The sequence below is a fragment of the Clarias gariepinus genome, chromosome 12 (assembly GCF_024256425.1).
Source record: "Clarias gariepinus isolate MV-2021 ecotype Netherlands chromosome 12, CGAR_prim_01v2, whole genome shotgun sequence".
In the NCBI taxonomy this organism is placed as follows: Eukaryota; Metazoa; Chordata; class Actinopteri; order Siluriformes; family Clariidae; genus Clarias; species Clarias gariepinus.
Genome location: NC_071111.1, coordinates 20,947,052 through 20,966,832, shown reverse-complemented (window position 1 = coordinate 20,966,832; position 19,781 = coordinate 20,947,052). Strand labels below are relative to the sequence as shown.

Below are 19,781 nucleotides of genomic sequence, written 5' to 3'. Positions count from 1 at the left end.
TGGCAATGTCACAGATGTCATGACACTGTTAGTGTGAAAATTACTTTAATACAATAATGTTGGACCAACGCTGACTGTATGACCTTGGGATAACACTGGACAAATGACTCAAACACATATCGCCAATCCATCCATCGTTTCATCTTGGAACCTCTGTAGTCCAACCTCGGGACTATGAAGGCCAATCGTGACCATTGTATCTATGACCATCTTTTACAACTGTGGTACAGTAGGACCTCTGGTAAACATTCACACACTAAAGGCAATTTGAGAAAGCAAATTTACCTACAGTAGTCTGCATGTCTTTGATCTGTGGGAGGAAACCAGAGTACCCGGAGAAAGCCCACCAAGCTTCACGTACACAGATCCTGAGGCGGGAATCAAACCGGGACCCTGGACTGCAGGGCGACATTGCTAAACACCACGCCACCGTGCCGCCATAATATTGCCAATACTACTTCAAAACAACATTTTATTTATGGTTCTCGACTGAAATATGCCCTTACTGCCAATGCTAGGTTGTTCCTGACTGCGAATCAAACCCACACCAGAATGCTAGTAACTCCTCCCATCAGGCAAAATACTACTCACTACAGTACCTACTACAAAATATGCATATGTTGTTTTGTCAAGAAACACTTTTATAAAAAAAGTCAATAAAATAATTTATTCTCAAATAAATAAATACCTGCAACATACCAAACAATTAAACAGCAAAAAAAAAGTTACAATGCATTTGGAATCCATGGTGCACTTCACATAACATTTTAAAAATTCAACTCAAGAGATGTGCAATCACTTTGTGTACAAAAAATGAGGCTGCTGTCAATAACAAGAGCACTCGTTAAATGCGCCTGAATATATGACAGTTCATTCAGCACAAGCTGTCATTTGTTCACAAGTGCTTTTGTTATGGACTGTGGCCCTGGAAGCTGTCGTGCTTGCTATGTGTGGTTCTGTCCGCAACATCCCGTTCCTAAGATTCTGAACTCTGTTATGAATCAAATGGACCACAAATGTAAAAGGGGTATTCAAGTCAACCCAGGACTTGTGATGGAATTACTGGTGAATGGAGGCGTAAAACTGATTGACATTTACAGAAGCCTTTAAGCAGAGTGCGGTGATGAGACTCTGAGCTGCAGTAAAACATTCGAATGGGCCAGACGTTGTAAAGAAAGTCGTATGTGAGAATGACGATCCTGCCTGACGGAGCTCAGATCCCACTGCAGTCTCAGAACGCCTCATCCAGGAGACACATTAGTCTGTGGGAACTGTACAACACAATCATTTATCAACACTATTGCTACATCTCCGAAACAGTCTGCACCTTACTCCAAGCCATTTCCATATGATTGAGTAATTAAAGGAGTTCCTGAGAGGCCAGTGTTTCAGACATGAAGCAAGCCTGTTCATGGCCCCGGGATGCTGAGAAAACTTTCCCCTTAATGGTAACCAAAAACTGAATGTTTAATACACTGTAGTGACGTCAAGGCAAAAGGACCATACTGTGCATTTATATATTTTATCAATCATAACCTACTTGTGCCTTCTAAAGCCTTTGGTTGCATGCTATTGTGGAAACAATCCAATAATTTGATTTCATTCCTTGCCATTTTTTTTATCCAACTTATTTGTGGATGAGCAGAAAGACAGCGTCCTGCCATCGGAGACCTGAGGCCCTGCAACTGCTGCCTTCCCCGGTACACAGATGGTGCCTTTACATAAGTGAGGCAAGCATTACATCCACATCATTTCCCTTTCAAGGACTCAATTCACACAAGAACAAAACTCTCGCTCCTGAATTCAACCAACATGCAAAATGATTATATTACAAAAGCAGTCTTACACTGAAGAGCCAGTTAAACAAAATAAACATACTGTATGATGGCTTTTACTTCTTTTGTGATTAAACAAGTCCTATTATTGAACTATGATTAGGAAACCCCCCAAACGCCACAGACCCTTTAAAACCCAAATGTTCGGCTTATGTGCTGAACTTGTGTGTAATTGAATCAAGTCTTTACAATCAAATACCTTGTGTGTGTTAACGTACTTGGCCAATAAACGTGATCTTATTCACATTGGTTCATCTGGCTTTTCTTTTTTTCATTTCGATAATGCAATGGTTGGTGAAGCATGCGTATTAAATTCCACTGCCACTGCTGGTCTTTCAGCGTAAATGAAAGGTGTTAATCTTGAATGTTGATGCAGAAGAATGCTAAAGCGGTGTGTATCCACTTGAAGAAATAGCAAAAAAAAATTACCTACCGAGATAAAATGCAATAGCTGCATGATTAAAACGTAAAACATGTTATTTTATAATGTGTCAGGTTTAACTTTATACCTGACTTTTTGTGAAAATGTTGACCCAAAAATAACCAGCTTACAAATCAAAGGAACAAAACGCAATCGGATGGTTAATAGGCTTTGTCCTTTTTGACAAGACTGAAAAAGACAAGCCTTTAGGCAATAAATCAATAGCGTAACCTTAATGAAATAGCCTTGTTAGAGACATGGACGAAAGGCAAATGACAACCGAGAAGCATCCTGCAAACCAATGGTGTCAGACAGGAAGCAATCACACTAGAAATCATTGTGTAACCACTTAGGTCAGTGATTACTGCTTTGCAACTTGTGTGTGAGTTGTAGATAGAAAGACTTTAACCCTTTGCTACAGCATTCCTCATAGCAAAAAAAAAAAAGGTTTTCTGTAGAAATTAGATTTTTATTCACTGATGTGCCTGTCTAGGTTGATCTAATCACCTTTATTTCTCTATATAATCCCCTGCTCCACTAATACACTTACACTTGGATACCAGCAAGGTGGAAAGATTTTTCACTGAACCATTGCCATGGTCAGACCTTTTGCTTAACTGAAATGCTGGCCTCCCAGGAACTCCTTTAATGACCCAAACAAATGGAAAGGGCTTGGAGCGAGATCAGGACTGTACATGGGATGTGGCCAATCATTTCCACCCGGGTTTCTTTACGCAAGTGATGTTGGTAAACAATTGTGCAGAAGTAGTAGTAGCTACTTTGTTGATGCCTAGGACCTGCCTACTGTATATTCTATACTTCTATATTCCATACTGCCTTTTATTCAACAAGGGCAATTCAAGTCGAACTGGGACTTTTTATTTCAGAAGAATAGAAAACAGTTACAGTATGAGAGTGGAAACTCCCTTGATTTGGTCCCCTGAGTGGCACAGCAGTACCCTCACTCTATCATCTGGAGATCACAAGTTCGAATCCCAGGTGATGCTGTAACCTCTTGGCATGGAGAGAGCTGATTGGCCGAGCTCTGTCAGAAGGGAGGGATGAGATCGCGACTCAACAGCTGGACACTGGTGTCTGAGAGCTCATGCAAAAGATTTTTTTTTCTCTCCCTTATTACATTCACTTATCCCAGCATCAAGAGGTATGAGTAAGTAGTAGTATAAACCTTTATAGAATTTAAATATTACACATACTTGCACTATAGAATTTTTAGTTCAGTTCTATTGCACTCTATAAACCTGCTATAGGACACTATAGGGAATATGCTATGACACTGATGTTGTACAGATCTCCATTTCAGTTCTATAAACTTGAAGATTTGCATGTTCAACCAAACTTTAACCTTGTTTATAGAATGTTTCCTTGTAAAAAGAAATCCTGTCAGTTGTTCTCTTTTACCCTGCTATTAAATATCCACAAGTTTAACAAGAGCTCTTTTTGTCCTTGTTAATAATTTAAAAATTGTTGCTTTGTCTTTGATGGATTATAGATTCTCTTTAATTCTCCATTTGCTTCTCATGAGATCTGCCTACGGATGTGTTTAGATTAATTGGCAGGATGCCTGTGGCTATTTCTTTCTTCAACTGAGCTCTTCCCACCCATTCTATTTTATTTAAGCCTCATTGTTAAAATTTTGCTCATTATTATCGAATAATTTGGTTACAAACTGTTCTTTAAAAGTCCATCCTCATTGAGTATATTGAAACAAACGAGGTGGAGATAAAGAACATTATAACCATCCCAATTCCGTCCTTATTTAATGCTGTACATGGAGACAGGGGAGCCAGGTTCCCTGGGGCACTATGGTGGATATATTTAGTTGCTTTCACACTGTTGTGGCCAGGGTTTGATAACCAGTCAGGGAACCAACCACAACCACCGGGGGTTGCGCACTTGAGTGCACTCTAAGTACTAATACCAAGCTTGGATGAATGTGGAGGGATGCAACAACAAGGACCACTGCCAAACATCAACTCATCCCTGAGCTATTTGACAAAACTGTATCTTTATGGATGTTTTTCCCACAGAACTTGGATCCTAATGTTCAATAGGTAATGTCAGAGTGAACCATTTCTTTCTGTCAATATAGCTGTTGCTTTTATGTGTATATCAGTCGTTCCCTGCTGTCTTATTTAAAAGAATAAATGACACCAGAGAGCCTTTATTGCTAGGCCTAGATAAGAACGTCACTGTGTTTAGTTACTGGTGGGGCTACATCATTTAAAGAATATTTCCAAATCAAAATACAAAAAAATCTGCTCCTTTATATAATTTCAGCCAATTCAATAAGACCAGTCGACCACTTCTTTTTAAACTGCTGCTCACGGAACACTCGGGACAGTGGAGGACAGCACTAACTGCCCCTTCCACTTTGCATGAGCTCACAGATGATCATCATTCATGTAAGAGTATGGCCATGAAAGACCATGATTAGACCATGGCTTATCTGCTCTCTTGGATCCCGGCTACGGATAACTGTAGCATCACCCGGGAAATTGAATTCGCAATCTCCGGATAATAGTGTGAACGCTGCCCTATTCAAAAGCATACTGGCCGTTTACCAACTTTAGCCCATCTTTGTTGTTCAGTTTAAATTTAATCCATGCCCTCATACCAAAATATGAGCTGGAATGACACTCTGGGACCTGTTGTAAATTTTCATCATTTGTAGGAAGCAGTTGTTGAAGAAGTAAAATGGAACCCATGTCCTTCACCATGTAGAGAATTTTCCAGACGCAAAGCAAAGATTTCCAGACCGAATTCCAGCCAGGAGTATTGTTTATACCAGGTGTAAATAAAGCTCCTTTCTTGGTTATGACGTTCATGTAACAAGTACTTTTTTCCAATGCTGGATGCTCTGGTATCTGATATGGCTAAAAAGCCCCCTATGATCTGGTTCAGTTGGTGGTCTTACGCTGCTGAACATTTAAGTGGCTTATTGTCTTCTCATTCTCTCTGAATTTTTCGTCCTAGATTTCTTGTTCACCATGTTCTGGTTGTCCAGATTAGTATTATTATTTCTTTTGAAAAAACATTAATAGTAAAAAAATAAAATAAACGCTGATGATCTAATAATTTCATAGTGGAGCTATTGCAATTCCATCCCCATTAGCTTCACCCTGGTACCACCAGTGTTCAGAGGCATGAAACCAACAGCATTGTCTCTGAGAGGGGAAAACATAACTTAAATGATTAACGACCGACATCTGACTCAACTTAGTTCTGTGAGGTTAAACTAGAAGTCTGTTGGTTTAGGGTGGCAAAGACAATATATTGTATTGTTGAAAGGAGTCAGCAGAGAATCCACTACAGACCAGAAACTGATGGCTGAATCTGAAAGACCACATGAAATTGTTTCAATCCTTCTTGTGTGAACTGAAATGCAGTACGATGGTGGCTACTTACACACAGAAACACTCATAAGCTTACACATGGGGATGACTAAACTTAAGTAAGATACACATGGACACCACTCAATAACACCCAGGGATCACAGATGAATGTACTATATTGAGCCTAGAGCCCACATCACACACACACACACACACACACACACACACATACACAGTCAGGCTTACCTAGTTTGGGCAGGGAGTATTTTACTTTAAAATAATTCTGGTAGAAGTTGAGAAGTCTTTTGGTGATCTGCAGGGCATAATCTCCTGATCCGCTCTGAATGGCGTCAGGTCGAGCATACAGCCGGATCTGTCCCAAAAGCACAATAAAACACATGAAAATAATTAGGAGAGAAAGCAATTAGGCTGGAATGAAGTCTAATACATATGAGGGGTGGTCATAAAATTCGTATTATCTTGTGAAAAAATGGAAAATATTTGCTCAAATTATGTTCCCGGAAATGAGTACGTTCATAAACATTCCTTCTTTTTTATAAACCCATAGAAGATTTCTGCAATGCGCCAGTGAAATGGTGAAACTTGCTGGTGACTTGTACGAAATTTCTAGCACCCAGTGACTGCCTTCTCTTCCATCACTTGAAGAAACCATTTCGTAGTAGGTGTTTCAAAGACCATGTCAAGGTAACCAAGGTGGAACTTTTCCTCAAAAGCCGAAAAGGCTTCTTCAAAGACTCCAAAACTTCATCCAGCGTTTGGGGAAGCGTATGTCGCCTTAGGTGGAGGATACGTAGAGAAAGTTCATGACCAATGTTCGTTTCAAAACATTATTTTATCTTGCTAATAATAACACTTTTATGACCGCTCCTTAGTAATGTAGTTCAATTATTGTGACGGAAGTGTAAAGGTTTCATACACAGAAATTCAAAAAGTAAGCAATTTCACACCATTGCACTGTCAATAAAATAGCTCGGCTGAATAATATGTCTAGACTGAAAAATCATATCTTTGTTTTATAAAACCTTATTTTCCTGAAACTTTTATTCAAGATATTTTTACAAAGAATTGGAATAAAGATAATGACGCGCGTTAAAAGCATACGCTAACAACGTTCTTCATAATTATAATACAGGCCCAGTATTTACACTACTAAGCAAAGTAATTCTGTTTTAAACTTTATTTTATTCCATTAAAACAAAAAGAGTCCATTTGGAACACCCACCCTCTAAACAATGAAAAATATATAGTTGAAGATGGCTAATGGAAAGCGCAGGTTTTTGTTTTTTTTGTGCTGCTATGAGTTTAATGCCTTTAGCGGTTAAGGCGCAAATTCTTACTGCTTATAGTTATCACTATGCGATCCTCATTCATATAATATAATTAGGTTTATAGGACAGAATAGGGTTGATTTATTGGTTGAGGTGTTGGGTACTGGCAGCACGGCTCTGTGATATCTAATTCGAGGCTGAAATGCGAATAAACCTGTGTTTCCGCTGTCCACAGACTCTGCGTTTTATATTCACAGGTGTGTTTATATAGTCTGGCTAATTAACATTGCATCTATACGCTGTAAGCTGTTTATCTCACCTTGTCCTAATCACAGATTGGTATTTTGGGACAAGACCACATATACACCGATCATCCATAACATAAACATTGATTATCAATTATATACCAGTGAACTGGTGACAGAATCATTGACATCCAAGGCTTATTTATGTCTGTGTGGACCAAAGTGCCATTTATGTCTGTGTAAACTATTTGATCCAATCCCACAGAAAAGCCAATGTAGCAAAAACAGTTAATGACAGAAAGGTATCATAACACCTAGAGTATCACTGATTCCTTTATAAGGTTCAAGATTATTGCTTCGGCGTCCAAATTTCTTAGATCTCACTCCGATCAAGCATCCACAGGATGTGCTGAACAAACCAGTTTGATCCACAGAGGCCTCACCTTGCAACCTACAGCACTTAAAGGATCTGCTGCTAACATCCTGGTGCCAGACAACAAAGCACACCTTTGGTTTTGTGGAGTCATGCACAAGGTGTCAGTGCTGTTTTGAAGTTGGATTTGTACAATATTAGGCTTAATGTTTTAAGATTTTAATGTTATGACAAAGCATGGGCATGTGCATGCATGTGGTGAAGCTGTTGCAATAGAAATTGAACTGCGGCAACTGAAACATTAATGGAGAAACTCTCAACGTCAGAGCACAAAAGTCAAGCAAACCCATAGCAGGGCCTAACCAAATCTTTGGAGCTGATTTAATGAAAAGCAAAGGAAAGTTTCCAGTAAACATACATTTGATTTACATATACTATGGCGGATTTAGTTTACCTACAAGTGAAGTTGTATAACGTGTCCAAGTTATACATAAAAGAGAGATAGAAAGGGGTAAAGGGTGAAGGAACTTGAGAATACAATAATTTCTTTGAGATGTTCTCATCATCATGATCTACACAGCTTTATCATGTATGCAAGGTCATGGGGGGCCTTGGTGTAAGCCAATCCGTTGCAGGGCCAATTTGGGGATGCCAATTAACCTAATCTACTCACTCACTTATCGTCTATACCCCTTATTCCTGTACAAGGTTACGGAGGGACCTGGAGCCTATCCCAGGAGGCATGGGGCATGGGGCATGAGCCAGGGTACATCCTGGACAGGGTGCCTATCCATCGCAGGGTACACACACATTATAGGCAATTTGGGAACGCCAATTAGCCTAATCTGCAGGACTGTTGGAGGAAACCGGAGTACCTGAAGGAAACCAAGCTTGGGGAGAACATGCAAACTCCATGCACACCGAGACGGAAATCAAACCTGGCCAGTAATCAAACCCGGACCCCGGAGGTGCTAACCACTACACCACCATGCTGCCCTTAGCCTAACCTACAGTGGGAGAAAACCAGAGCACCCGGAGAAAACCCACCAAGGACAGGGAAAACATGCGGAACTGGAACCCAGAACCTGGAGGTGCAAGGCAACAGTGCCAACTACTAAATTTAAATAGTGGTTAAAATTTATACACTTGCTGTGTCTTTTTCTGCACAGCCTTTCACCCAGATGGATAAAATGGCCTCATGAGCCTGGCACTCACACACTAACACAGTTACCAGTAAAGAATACTGTTTTACAGCAGTCTATAAGTTTTACAATATGTTCTCACTTGGCATGGTCTTACTGTAGTGATTCATTTATTTCAGTGATTTCGTTTTTTTTTAAATAATAAAACATTCTAGATGGTATTTTGCATGGATATTATTTACATACTGTACAGCATACTTTGTTTGTTTGTTTGCAAAAAAGAAAGCTTGGCATGGGACTAAATGGGTTAACTGGTCTAAAATAGTCTCTATGTGGACCAGATGGCTGTCTATTGTTGACTGGAGGCTAATGACACTAAACAAAGCTTTTAGCATCTCAGAGTTCTTGGACAAGTGGAACAGAATCTAGTGTGTTAAAATCACCAAGACAGAACACAACCCACACACAACCCACACACAGGAAGAGAGAATTCTTAAGTGTCCTGCCTGAGTCACACAACCTGCACCGACACAGAATGGAACGAAACAGCAAAAGCCCACATGCCTTTAAATAGTTGAGCAGTTACGACAAAATTAGACACCACAGGTATATGTCTAGAGCATGGGCACAACCATCTACCCACTGGCTCCATATGTTATTGTAAATAGAAATAGAGATCTGGGAACCCTTACTTAATGGAAACTCTTATTTAATGCCTTTATTTCTCAGTGATTCGCTTCCAATGCCTAGTTCATTTTCATATTAGTCTAGTGGCTACTCAGAAAACTAAACCGTCTATGACGATCTGAGATGAGGTGGAGAGATGTGGAAGCCTTGCAAAAGTATTCATACCCCTAGAACTTTTTCACACAAATAAAAATCTGAAAAGTGTGGTTTGCATTTGTATTCAGCCCCTTTCACTCTAATACCCCTAATAAAATCCACTGAAACCAATTGTCTTCAGAAGTGACCTAATTAGTAAATAGAGTCCAGCTGTGTGCAATTTAAGCGGGGTTAAGTTATAAAAAAATATATATCAAGCTTTGAACATCTCACGGAGCGCTGTTCACTCCATCATACAAAAATGGAAAGAGTATGGCACAAGTGCAAACCTACCAAGACATGGCTGTCCACCTTAACTGACAGGCCGGGCAAGGAGATCATTAATCAGAGAAGCAGCCAAGAGGCCCAGGGTAACTCTCGCGGAGCTGCAGAGACCCACAGCTCAGGTGGGAAATTAGTCATGCACTCCAGAAATATGGTCTTTATTAAAGAGTGGCAAGGATAAAGCCATTATTGAAACAAGGGTGTGTTGGCCTGAATGCGAAACATTCTTTGTGGAGGAAAACTAGCCCTGTGCATGGTGGTGGCAGCATCATGTTGTGGGGATGCTTTTCTTCAGCAGGGAAAGGGACGCTGGTCAGAGTGGGTGGGAAGATGGATGGAGCCAAATACAGGGCAATCTTAGGAGAAAAACCTGTTAGAGTCAACAAAAGACTTGAGACTGGGGCGGAGGTTTACCTACAGTATAAGCAGGAAAACAACTCTAAATATACAGCCAGAGCTCCAACGGAGTGGTTTAGATCAAAGCATATTCATGTGTTAGAATGGCCCAGTCAAAATTTAGACCTAAATCCAATTGAGAATCTGTGGCAAGACTGGAGAATTCCTCTTCACAGACGCTCTTTATCCAATCTGACTGAGTTTAAGCTATTTTGCAAAGAAGAATGGACGAAGATTTCACTCTAGATGTGCAGAGCTGGTAGTAGAATACCCCAAAAGACTTGCACCTGTAATTGCAGTGAAAGGTGGTTCTACAAAGGATTTACTCGGTGGGGCTGAATTCAAATGCATGCCGCACTTTTCAGATATGAATTTCTAAAACATTTCGAGAAGCATTTATCATTTGCCTTTAACTTCACAATTATGTGTCACTTTGTGTTGGTCTATCACAAAAAAATGGCAATAAAAGACATTTTTTACGTTTGTGGTTAACATGGACAAAATGTGGGGAAATTCAAGGGGAGTGAATACTTTTGCAAGGCACTGTAAAGGCCATGTATACTGTACACTTTATGCATATTTGTCTTCATGACATAGGTAAATGATTAGATATGATATGTGGTGTCGCACACAATCTGTGGATCAGGATTGCCATGACAAAGTGGCTCACTTCCTGCTCGTGAAATGCCTCTTGTTTTATCAGATCTCTGCAGAGGAAGAGCAGTGCACTTAAGAGCTAGTGAAAAGCACTCTGAAAATTAACTAAGAGCACGAAGAGAATCGAATGTGCATGTCATCCTCTGAAACTGACTCCTGAGCTATCCTAGTCTGTAGTGAAAAAAATAAATAAATCCAAAGGTTTCCCCTGGAATTACAAATCTGTGCTGCATATTTTACTGTGTGTTAAAGCTATTATCCCATTTCATTTGAATCATAGGCTGAGTTTATTTGAAGTGGGGACTAAATAAGCAAAAATGCAGATAAAATAATAAATGCAACGCTAGAACTCCAGGATCAAAAATAAAAAAAAATTGTTCCTTTACAAAACCAAGCATTTGAATTGACATGTAAAGGAAGAGTACGCTCTATAGCATCCCTCCTAACCGCCAAGATGGGTGAGCTCCTCCTGAACACCTGTGAGTTTGTGGCATCACGGAATTGTTTCGTGACATCGGAACAAATATTACAACAAAAAAAAAACAAACACATGATATATGGCTCCTTCCCACATCTTCCCTCCGATTAGTATGCGCTGGACTACATGTACACAAAATGGAGCTATCTGCTTACTAGCTTTTGCAAGCAAAGAGCTTGTCTGCTTGTTTAAGCTGGGAAAGATAACATTTTCTACAATGTTCCACCACACAATTTAGTCTGTAAATCAATAATCTTTGGTTGCTAAGCAGCATAAAGATTCGAGTATTCTATAGGCAGAACAATGGCTTAAAACCTGGCACATATAATATGCAATTCCAATGAGGTCACAGCTGTGTTTATCTGGCTTTCGGACAGATTTTTTTTTAGAAAAGGAAATGATCTCTTTTATAAACAGAAGTTGACTATTTCAAAATAAAATGTTTATACATGAAGGGTTTCATCGCTGTGAAACACTGTGCCAAGCCAACCTCCGTGTGGCACTTCTCTTGGGACGTGCTCTCAATCACAAGCCACAATCAGAGTCCTGCAGAGACAAAAATGGAAAGTGTGCGTATATCATCCAGCTTACCACCCATGGCAATTACGAGAGGGGACCCTTTTATTTGTATGGTCTATAAATCCTGCATAACCTGCCAAAAACTGTGTCTTAATAAGGAATGGTCCTTCATACAACAGCAGTGTGCACAAGAAGCTACCCAGATGATTCTGATCACCCCGATGGTTATCTGATCATACAGCCACAGTTATACTATATATATATATATATATTTATATATATATAATTTCAGCAAACATTTTGGAATACAGTACAGGGCAAAAGTTTGGACATACCTTCTCATCTTTCTGTCAATGTGTTTTCTTTATTTTCGTGACCATTTACACTGGAAGATTCTCACTGAAGGCATTAAAACTATAATTTAATACATGTGGAGTTATGTACTTAACAAAAAATGGTCTCCACAGTCAACGGACCTGAACCCAGTCGAGATGGTTTGGGGTGAGCTGGACCGCAGAGTGAAGGCAAAGGGGCCAACAAGTGCTAAACACCTCTGGGAACTCCTTCAAGACTGTTGGAAAACCATTTCAGGTGACTCTCTCTTAAAGCTCATCGAGAGAATGCAACGCAGTGTGTGCAACGCAGTAATCAGAGCAAAGGGCTATTTTGAAAAAAAACAAAATATAAAACATGTTTTTAGTTATTTCACCTTTTTTTGTTACAGTAAGTACATAACTCCATAGTGTTCAATCATAGTTTTGATGCCTTCAGTGAGAATCTACCAATGGAAATGGTCATGAAAATGAAGGTGTGTCCAAACTTTTGTCCTGTTCTGTATCTTCTCAAAGGACAATACTTTAGAAATATTGGATCTATTTTAGAGTCATCAATGTGCAGCTTGTATAACAGTAACAAAAGTGAGTATACTCTAAGTGATAACAGCTGTACATCTTTAACCCTGCAAAGCCACATATCCTATGTTGATGTGTTCGTCAATGGCTAAGTACGTCTCCAGATCTGAACCCTATTAAACAACTGCGGGGCGTCCTCAAGCAGAAGGTGGCGAAGCGCCATGTGTCTAACATCCAGCAGCTCCGTGAAATCATTATGGAGGAGTGGAAGAGGATCCCAGCAACAACATGTGCAGCGCTGGTGAATTCCATGCCCAGGAGGATTAAGGCTGTGCTACTGTAGATAACAAGTATTGACAGTCTGCATGTTAAGTTATTGTTAGAGGACAAATAAGGTAAATCTGTACTGCTATCCAAGCTGCACATTGACTACTCTAAAGTATATCCAAATTTCATTTGTGTAAAATTGACCCTTGCGATCATATAATACAGTGGTAGGGAAGCGTATGAAGCGATGTACTCATGATGCATGATGCTCTCTGTACAAGCCTCTGGGGGCAGTGTTATGATCTGGGGTTGCTTTAGTTGGTCAAGTCTAGGCTCAACAACGTTACGTGGTGAAAAAAAAAATTAAGCCAGCTGACGACCTGAATGTACTGTATCACAGGTGTATCACTTTTCCTAATGGTATGTGTATATTCCAGGATCTATGTTGATTTGCCATAATCAAAGTCAGTGCATTATTGGATTAGTAGTTTCATAGTTTTAAAATCAAATCGGATAACTTCTTATATTTCAAAAAAATTACTTTTGACTTATAGTATAATTAAAAATACTTTTAGTTTTTTTCAGTATATTTCCGTCTGATTCTTTCATTTTAATCCCATACTGATGTCTCTTCCTCTAGACCCGAGAAAAGAACTTAACAGCCTGACATCCCACAGTAACACTGGTATTTGTGTTGCAAAATTAATGATTGTGAAGGAGCCTGGAGGCCAAACTGGTGGCAGGAAACCATATGTAGCAGCGTCCACAGAGAGCAGAGAGTTCGATACAATCGTGACAGGACGCAGGGTGCTGACACCAGCCTGAATGAGCACGGCCAGCTGCAGCATTACACATAAAACAGGACGCATTAAAGACAATAACAGATGTCCGATCAAGCTTCTAGAACTCATGGGGAGACTTAGAATCTGTTAGGTCTAATTAATTTATTGATGCCATGATTTTGCATACAATATGCCTGTTTTATATGCATGCTTACACATACTGTACATCTCCTAATCAGATTGATGCAGAACACAAAAGCTGGGAACAATGGTATTACATGTTTACATGCTATGTATTGCACATCACAAAAACAGGTGTCAGTCCTCTCAAAAGAAAAAAAAAAAAAAGCCTCTTTCATATGCAGGACACACTGATCCAAAACTCAGGAATTTTCAAGGCTGAAAAGAGCTGGTAGGGGGGGTTTGAGATAATGTGGCGCTGTATCAGTCACGCTTTTGCATGACTAAATTATAAGAAACTAGAAAAACATGAAAAACTATTTTCATGTGCTGAGGAAAGAGCAAAGAGAGGAGAAGAAAGAGGCAGAAATATGAGTTAACCTGTTTACAGCAGGGCTGGTAATGCCATCAGTTTATACGCACCTGCTGTATAATTGGAGACATCATACTATAGAAATATTCATTCAACACTACTCCTACATTACCCTGTATTTATCAAAGTTCCAGATGTAATGTTACTCTATGTAATTATGTACGAATTATGTAAGAAACATTTCTCCATCTGTTACTAGAAACAACTGTTTAATATAAAAAATTAATGGCCATGGACTTTTATATACTTTATATATTTCATGAAATAAACCCTGATTAGTGCACGTGTCCTACTAATAAAAGCATTTAACGGATCACGATAATTAAAGGTGCATAAAAGTAATTAAATGCAGAAAAATAATTTTATTAAGACTATTTTTTTTAAGTCTTAAAAGATAATAATAAATATAATTTTTTTTTAACAATACATAAATGGATAAAAGGATTAAGGATAGAAGGTCTTAAGTTTCTTAGTTTGTACTGAATTTTTTTTTATTTATTTATTATTATTTTTTTTTTATACCCTAATGTCACACAAATCTGATTTTTGGGACTGACTGATCAGATGCTGGAGTTTGCAGGTTCTCCTCATGCTTGGTGAGTTTCCTTCAGGTACTCCGGTTTCCTTCCACTGTCCAAACTCCTGGAGGTTAGGCTAATTGGAGTTCCCAAAAATTGCCTGTAGTGTGTGATTGAGTGTGTGTATGTGTGTGTATGCCCTGCGATGGATTGGCACCCTGTCCAGAGTGTACCCCACCTCATGCCCTAAGCCTCCTGGGACAGGCTCCAGGTCCCCGTGACACTGAATACAGGATAAAGCGGTATAGAAGATGAGTGAGTGAGTGAGTGAGTGAATGATCTGATGCTTTTCAGATTGGACTTAAGTCATGTTCATATGTGGCCCTGGATCAGATTATAGTATTGTGCAAAATGTTACCGCATATGCTAATAAATATGATAAAAAAAATAAAAGTCACAGTATTTGGTTTGATGATGCTTTGAGTACCCTTTAGTCTCAGGTGCGCAGTTTTATAAGGAAATTAGTAACAAAGTTTTACCGAGTATCCTGCAGAACCATCCGCAGTTCTTAAGGGTGCCTAAGAGTTTTGCATTTGACTTAAATGAGAATGGGCTGATCGGAATTTATGCAACGTTTGGCCTATGAGCAATGACGTATGACGTCAGCAGCATCATAGCACTGCTAGCAATAGCTGCTACTACACCTAAAGCAATGCATCTGGCTTTCATTTTTCTTCTGGAAATAAAAATACAAAAAAATACAGCCGACTAACTGCTTGCTGTCAATGTTTGAAATGAATGAGTGGTGGCGGAAACTCATGATGTGTTTTAACCCAGGTGGAGAGAGCAAAGGTGTTTCAAGGTGCGCCTTTTCAAAGGACAGCAGCGTCTACATTGGAGTCAGATAAAAAAAGTCCCTAGTAATTATGAACGTGAACCTACATGACATACAAATCCAATTATTTAAATCTCTGAAATTTAAAAATACTGAAATTATACTTATTTCAAAGAAACAGCACAGTGATAGAAATCAACCCCTCTATTAACACCCCCCCTCCCCCCTACGATTTGAAATACCATAATAACCTCAAAAAAAGTTTGCACTGGTTCATGCAACGCAGGTGTTTGATTTTGTTAAAGAATCCAGGGCAGACCTACCTAGTTCCTGTGAGCTTAATCTCACAAATGGGCCAAAGTCAGTGAATAATCTGTGAATAAAGTCTCTCTAAGTAAACTTGATCTTGAAATCCCCTGTTATTGCCACTATCTGTTAGATGTCTTTTGGGCTGTGCTGTGCTTTGAAATACATCCTATGAACAGAGTAATGGATGCCGAAGGTTCATAGATGCATGTGAGGAGTCAAGGCCTTTCTTGTCTGATCCTACAGAAAAGCCACTCCAGCACAAATTGAAGAACGATTTAATAGTGTATTTGATAGAAAGGTGTCAGAACATAGTCAGTTGCACTTTGCTGCATATGCATATACACAGCCAGTCAGAGTGCCCATGCTGACCCCCCATCCACCACTGAAATTATTTAAATAGGGCATCAGAAAGCATCAGCATCAAAACCGGACCATGGAGCAGTAAAACAAGGTCTGATGATAAAACCAGCAAAACAACTCTGATCCACTAAAGCAAAAACATTACCAGCAAGATCACAACATTATCAGTGAACATTTTAACTCTGGTAAGTTGTAAGGTCTCTATGAATCAGACTTGCTTTATGATATGACAATAGGTTCATTGTTGTCCTTCTGGGGACATCATTGGCCAGGGGTCTGGCGGCACGGTGGTTAAATGGTTAGCACTGTTGCCGTGCACCTTCAGGGTCGGTGCTCGATTCCCACCTTGGGTCTGTATGCATGCGATTTGCATGTTCTCCCCAAAGACATGTGGATTGGGCTAATTAGCGTTCCCAAATTACCCATAGTGTATGTGTGTGTGTGTGCCCTGTGATGGATTAGCAGTCCATCCAGGGTGTACCTTGCCTTGTTCTCAATGTCACCTGGGATTGGCTCCAGGCCCCAAGCAACATTGTATAGGATAAAAGGTACTGTATAGAAGATGAACGAATGGACTTGAGGCCTTTGTTTTCTCTAACCTATCTCATTTTACAAAACACCTTGGGTGATGTTTGACTTTCAAATTCACCTCACGAATAAAGTCTTTACAAATAAGGAACGGGTAGCTTTTATCAGCTGAGACTTATTGCAAAATTGAAATCTATCCTCAAGTATAAGGACTTGGATTTAAAATTTGCATGCTTTTATTACATCGTAGCTCAATTAGTGCAATTCCTTTACATCAGCCTTCGCCCACAACGATGTTTCCAGGTGTCTTAGTAGTTTAAGAATAAGAAAATGTATTTCATTAGTCGTTGCATCTTTACATTGGCTTTTGGTCAAGTATGGAACCAAATATACAGGACATTTTTGCTGTTCGTTATTGAGGTACTACATGACCTGGATCTAGAGCAAATTAGTGATGTAATTAGTTCTTATACGTCAGACAGGCCACTTCGACCTTCTAATAAATTACTCCTGAAAATCACATGTTTATGATTAAAACAAAAGAAAGACCATGCGTTCTCAGGAGCTGCTTTAAGTTGCCACCTGCTTAAACTACCAACAAATCTCTTCTTCCTACAGTATCATCTGACTGTATGTCAAATTCTATATAAATTATACAAGCACTTTGGTCAGGACTGTGCTTTGGAAATAAATTGAATTGCATTGAAATTTAATTAAATAGAGGAGATTAGGCATAGGAATGAGAATCAACATTGACATGCAATACAATATTGACATGTTTTTCAATTAGAAACATTGATTTCACCTTTAGTCATTCATTCTTTCACTTCAACCCGATCTGGGTCATGAAGGATCCAGAGCTCTTACACTGGGAGCGGTTTGGGAGTATTCACTTAAACAGATTAGTCAATCTACTTATTGTATCTACAAGTTTTTGTACAGTAGAAGGAAAGAAAAGACGCCAGATAATGCACATGCTCTCATGGCTGGAATATGAACAGGAACTTCATACAGAGTGTAACCCAAGCTCAAGGCTCAATCCATCTGGAGCTGTGAAAAAACGCTACTCGCATCACCACCATGCCTCTATTTAGGATTAGGTGTAAGAATTTAAACCTACTTATACTTATAGGAAATAGGCTTTCGTGCTCTTGGATCCTGTGTAATATAATGTGGTGATATGGGTCACTTTAGGTTTCTGTGGTCAGTGTAGACAACTCAAGACAGATGTTTCTCTTTCGCAAGGTGGTGACAAGTTATCTGTTGATTTCCAAAGATCCGGCAGTACAGTCGCTGTATGTTCACGGGAATGACTGCACTGGATGCTGAGCCACCTCGGCCAGGATCATTAGTCACGGAAGGTTAGCCTTCTTTAAAACGAGTGAACCATTCAAATGGTTTACTGCGGCTAAGAGGCTCATCACTTCACTGTGCTTGAATTCTTCTGTAAATGTCAATCAGCTTTACACCTACATTCATGAAAAATTCAATCACACAAGACTTAAATGAAGCAATGTCAGCTTACAGTAATTTGATTTAGACCCCAGCATTCAGTACATAAACTATGACCATACTAAGAGATAAATATTACTATTCAAAGGCATGAACACCAGTTTGGATTTATTTTCAACATTCTAGAACAATACTGGAGACTTCTAAACTATGAAATAACACATGGAATTAGGAATAGAGTAATAACAACAACAGTAAGCTTAGGAGTCTGAGGCCTTTCTTAAGACCCGCAGTGATTCTGCGGTCTATAAATTTGTGTAAATTTCAAATCTTTACTAATATAGTAGCTACTAAATTTCTCTTATTTATGTAGAGCATGATGTGGCTTATATAAATAAATAAGACTTGTAATTTGGGGGGTGATTTTTTTATTAGTCGTATCTAATTGCTCCCCGTCACTTAGTCTGGAGGGTCGAAGACTATCATGTGTTTCCTCCGAGCCACATGACGCCAGCCGACCGCATCTTACATCAACCCGAACTGCTCAGTCATGCAACGTTGGGGGGGGGGGGGGGGGGGGGGGCTTTTGGGTTTGGGGTTGTCAGGGGGGTGGGCAGCGTACCACACTCGGAGCACAGCGTGTGAGCTCCTTGCGTGACGCCTCTGATTGGCTGTAGAGCCGTGATTAAAGTACCTCTCATGCCCCCCTCTGAGAGAGCTCGGCCAATCAGCTCTCTCTAGACCTCCAGCTGCGCAAGGTTACAGCATCACCCGGGAATCGAACTTGCGATCTCTGGATAAAAGAACAAGTACATTACCACTGCGCCACTTGGAGGCCCATGTGTGATTTTTAAACTTATGTCAAGTATGTCAAAGTATGTCAAAGTACACATAGTAAAAAAACACAATTTTAAACTCTAGCATATATGCAGATAAAATGGAGAATAAACAAGCCTGGCAGATTGACCTGAGTTTATGAAAGTCTGGGGTGTGTGCCCATAGAAAAACATCTAAATGAACATAAATCTTGCATGTGAATTGAGCGCTAAGCATGGGGACGGGTCTCCAACCCGCGTGGAGACAAGAATCTGACATATGACTATTTTTTATTTTCAACATTAATTTAGTAATAAACATTAATTTGGCAATAAACTTTTTGGGACGAAAACGTTTATCTTTTTTTCTGGGTTGCTATGATATAGTTTTATTAACAAAAACCCTTAGGGGTCGACGGCATGCCAATCACATTTTTTTTATTAATTCTTTTGCCATGAAGGTCAGCTGATCTGGAATAGTTCTTACGGGAACAGTATTGTCAAGTGCGTTTGCAAAACCCATCAAACACTATGATGAAACTGGCTCTCATGAAGATCATTCCAGAAAAACAAGACCAAAACTTACCTCTGCTGCAGAGGAGAAGCTCATTTAGAGTCACCAGCCTCAAAAATAACATATTAACAAACAGCACCTCGGACTGGAGCTGTTATACAGATTGTTATGAGATGTTGCAG

At 39.5% G+C, this 19,781-nt stretch overlaps 1 protein-coding gene across 2 annotated transcripts in view; it reads right to left on the bottom strand.

Annotated features, from left to right (window-relative positions):
• The window catches only part of LOC128534463 (thyrotropin-releasing hormone-degrading ectoenzyme-like), a 204,486-nt gene that overhangs the window by 163,351 nt on the left and 21,354 nt on the right, over positions 1-19,781 (bottom strand). For both annotated transcript variants that reach the window (XM_053508894.1, XM_053508893.1), the window contains exon 4: positions 5,856-5,982. In XM_053508894.1, coding sequence (XP_053364869.1) covers positions 5,856-5,982 — 127 coding nt within the window. The remainder of the gene's footprint in view (positions 1-5,855; positions 5,983-19,781) is intronic.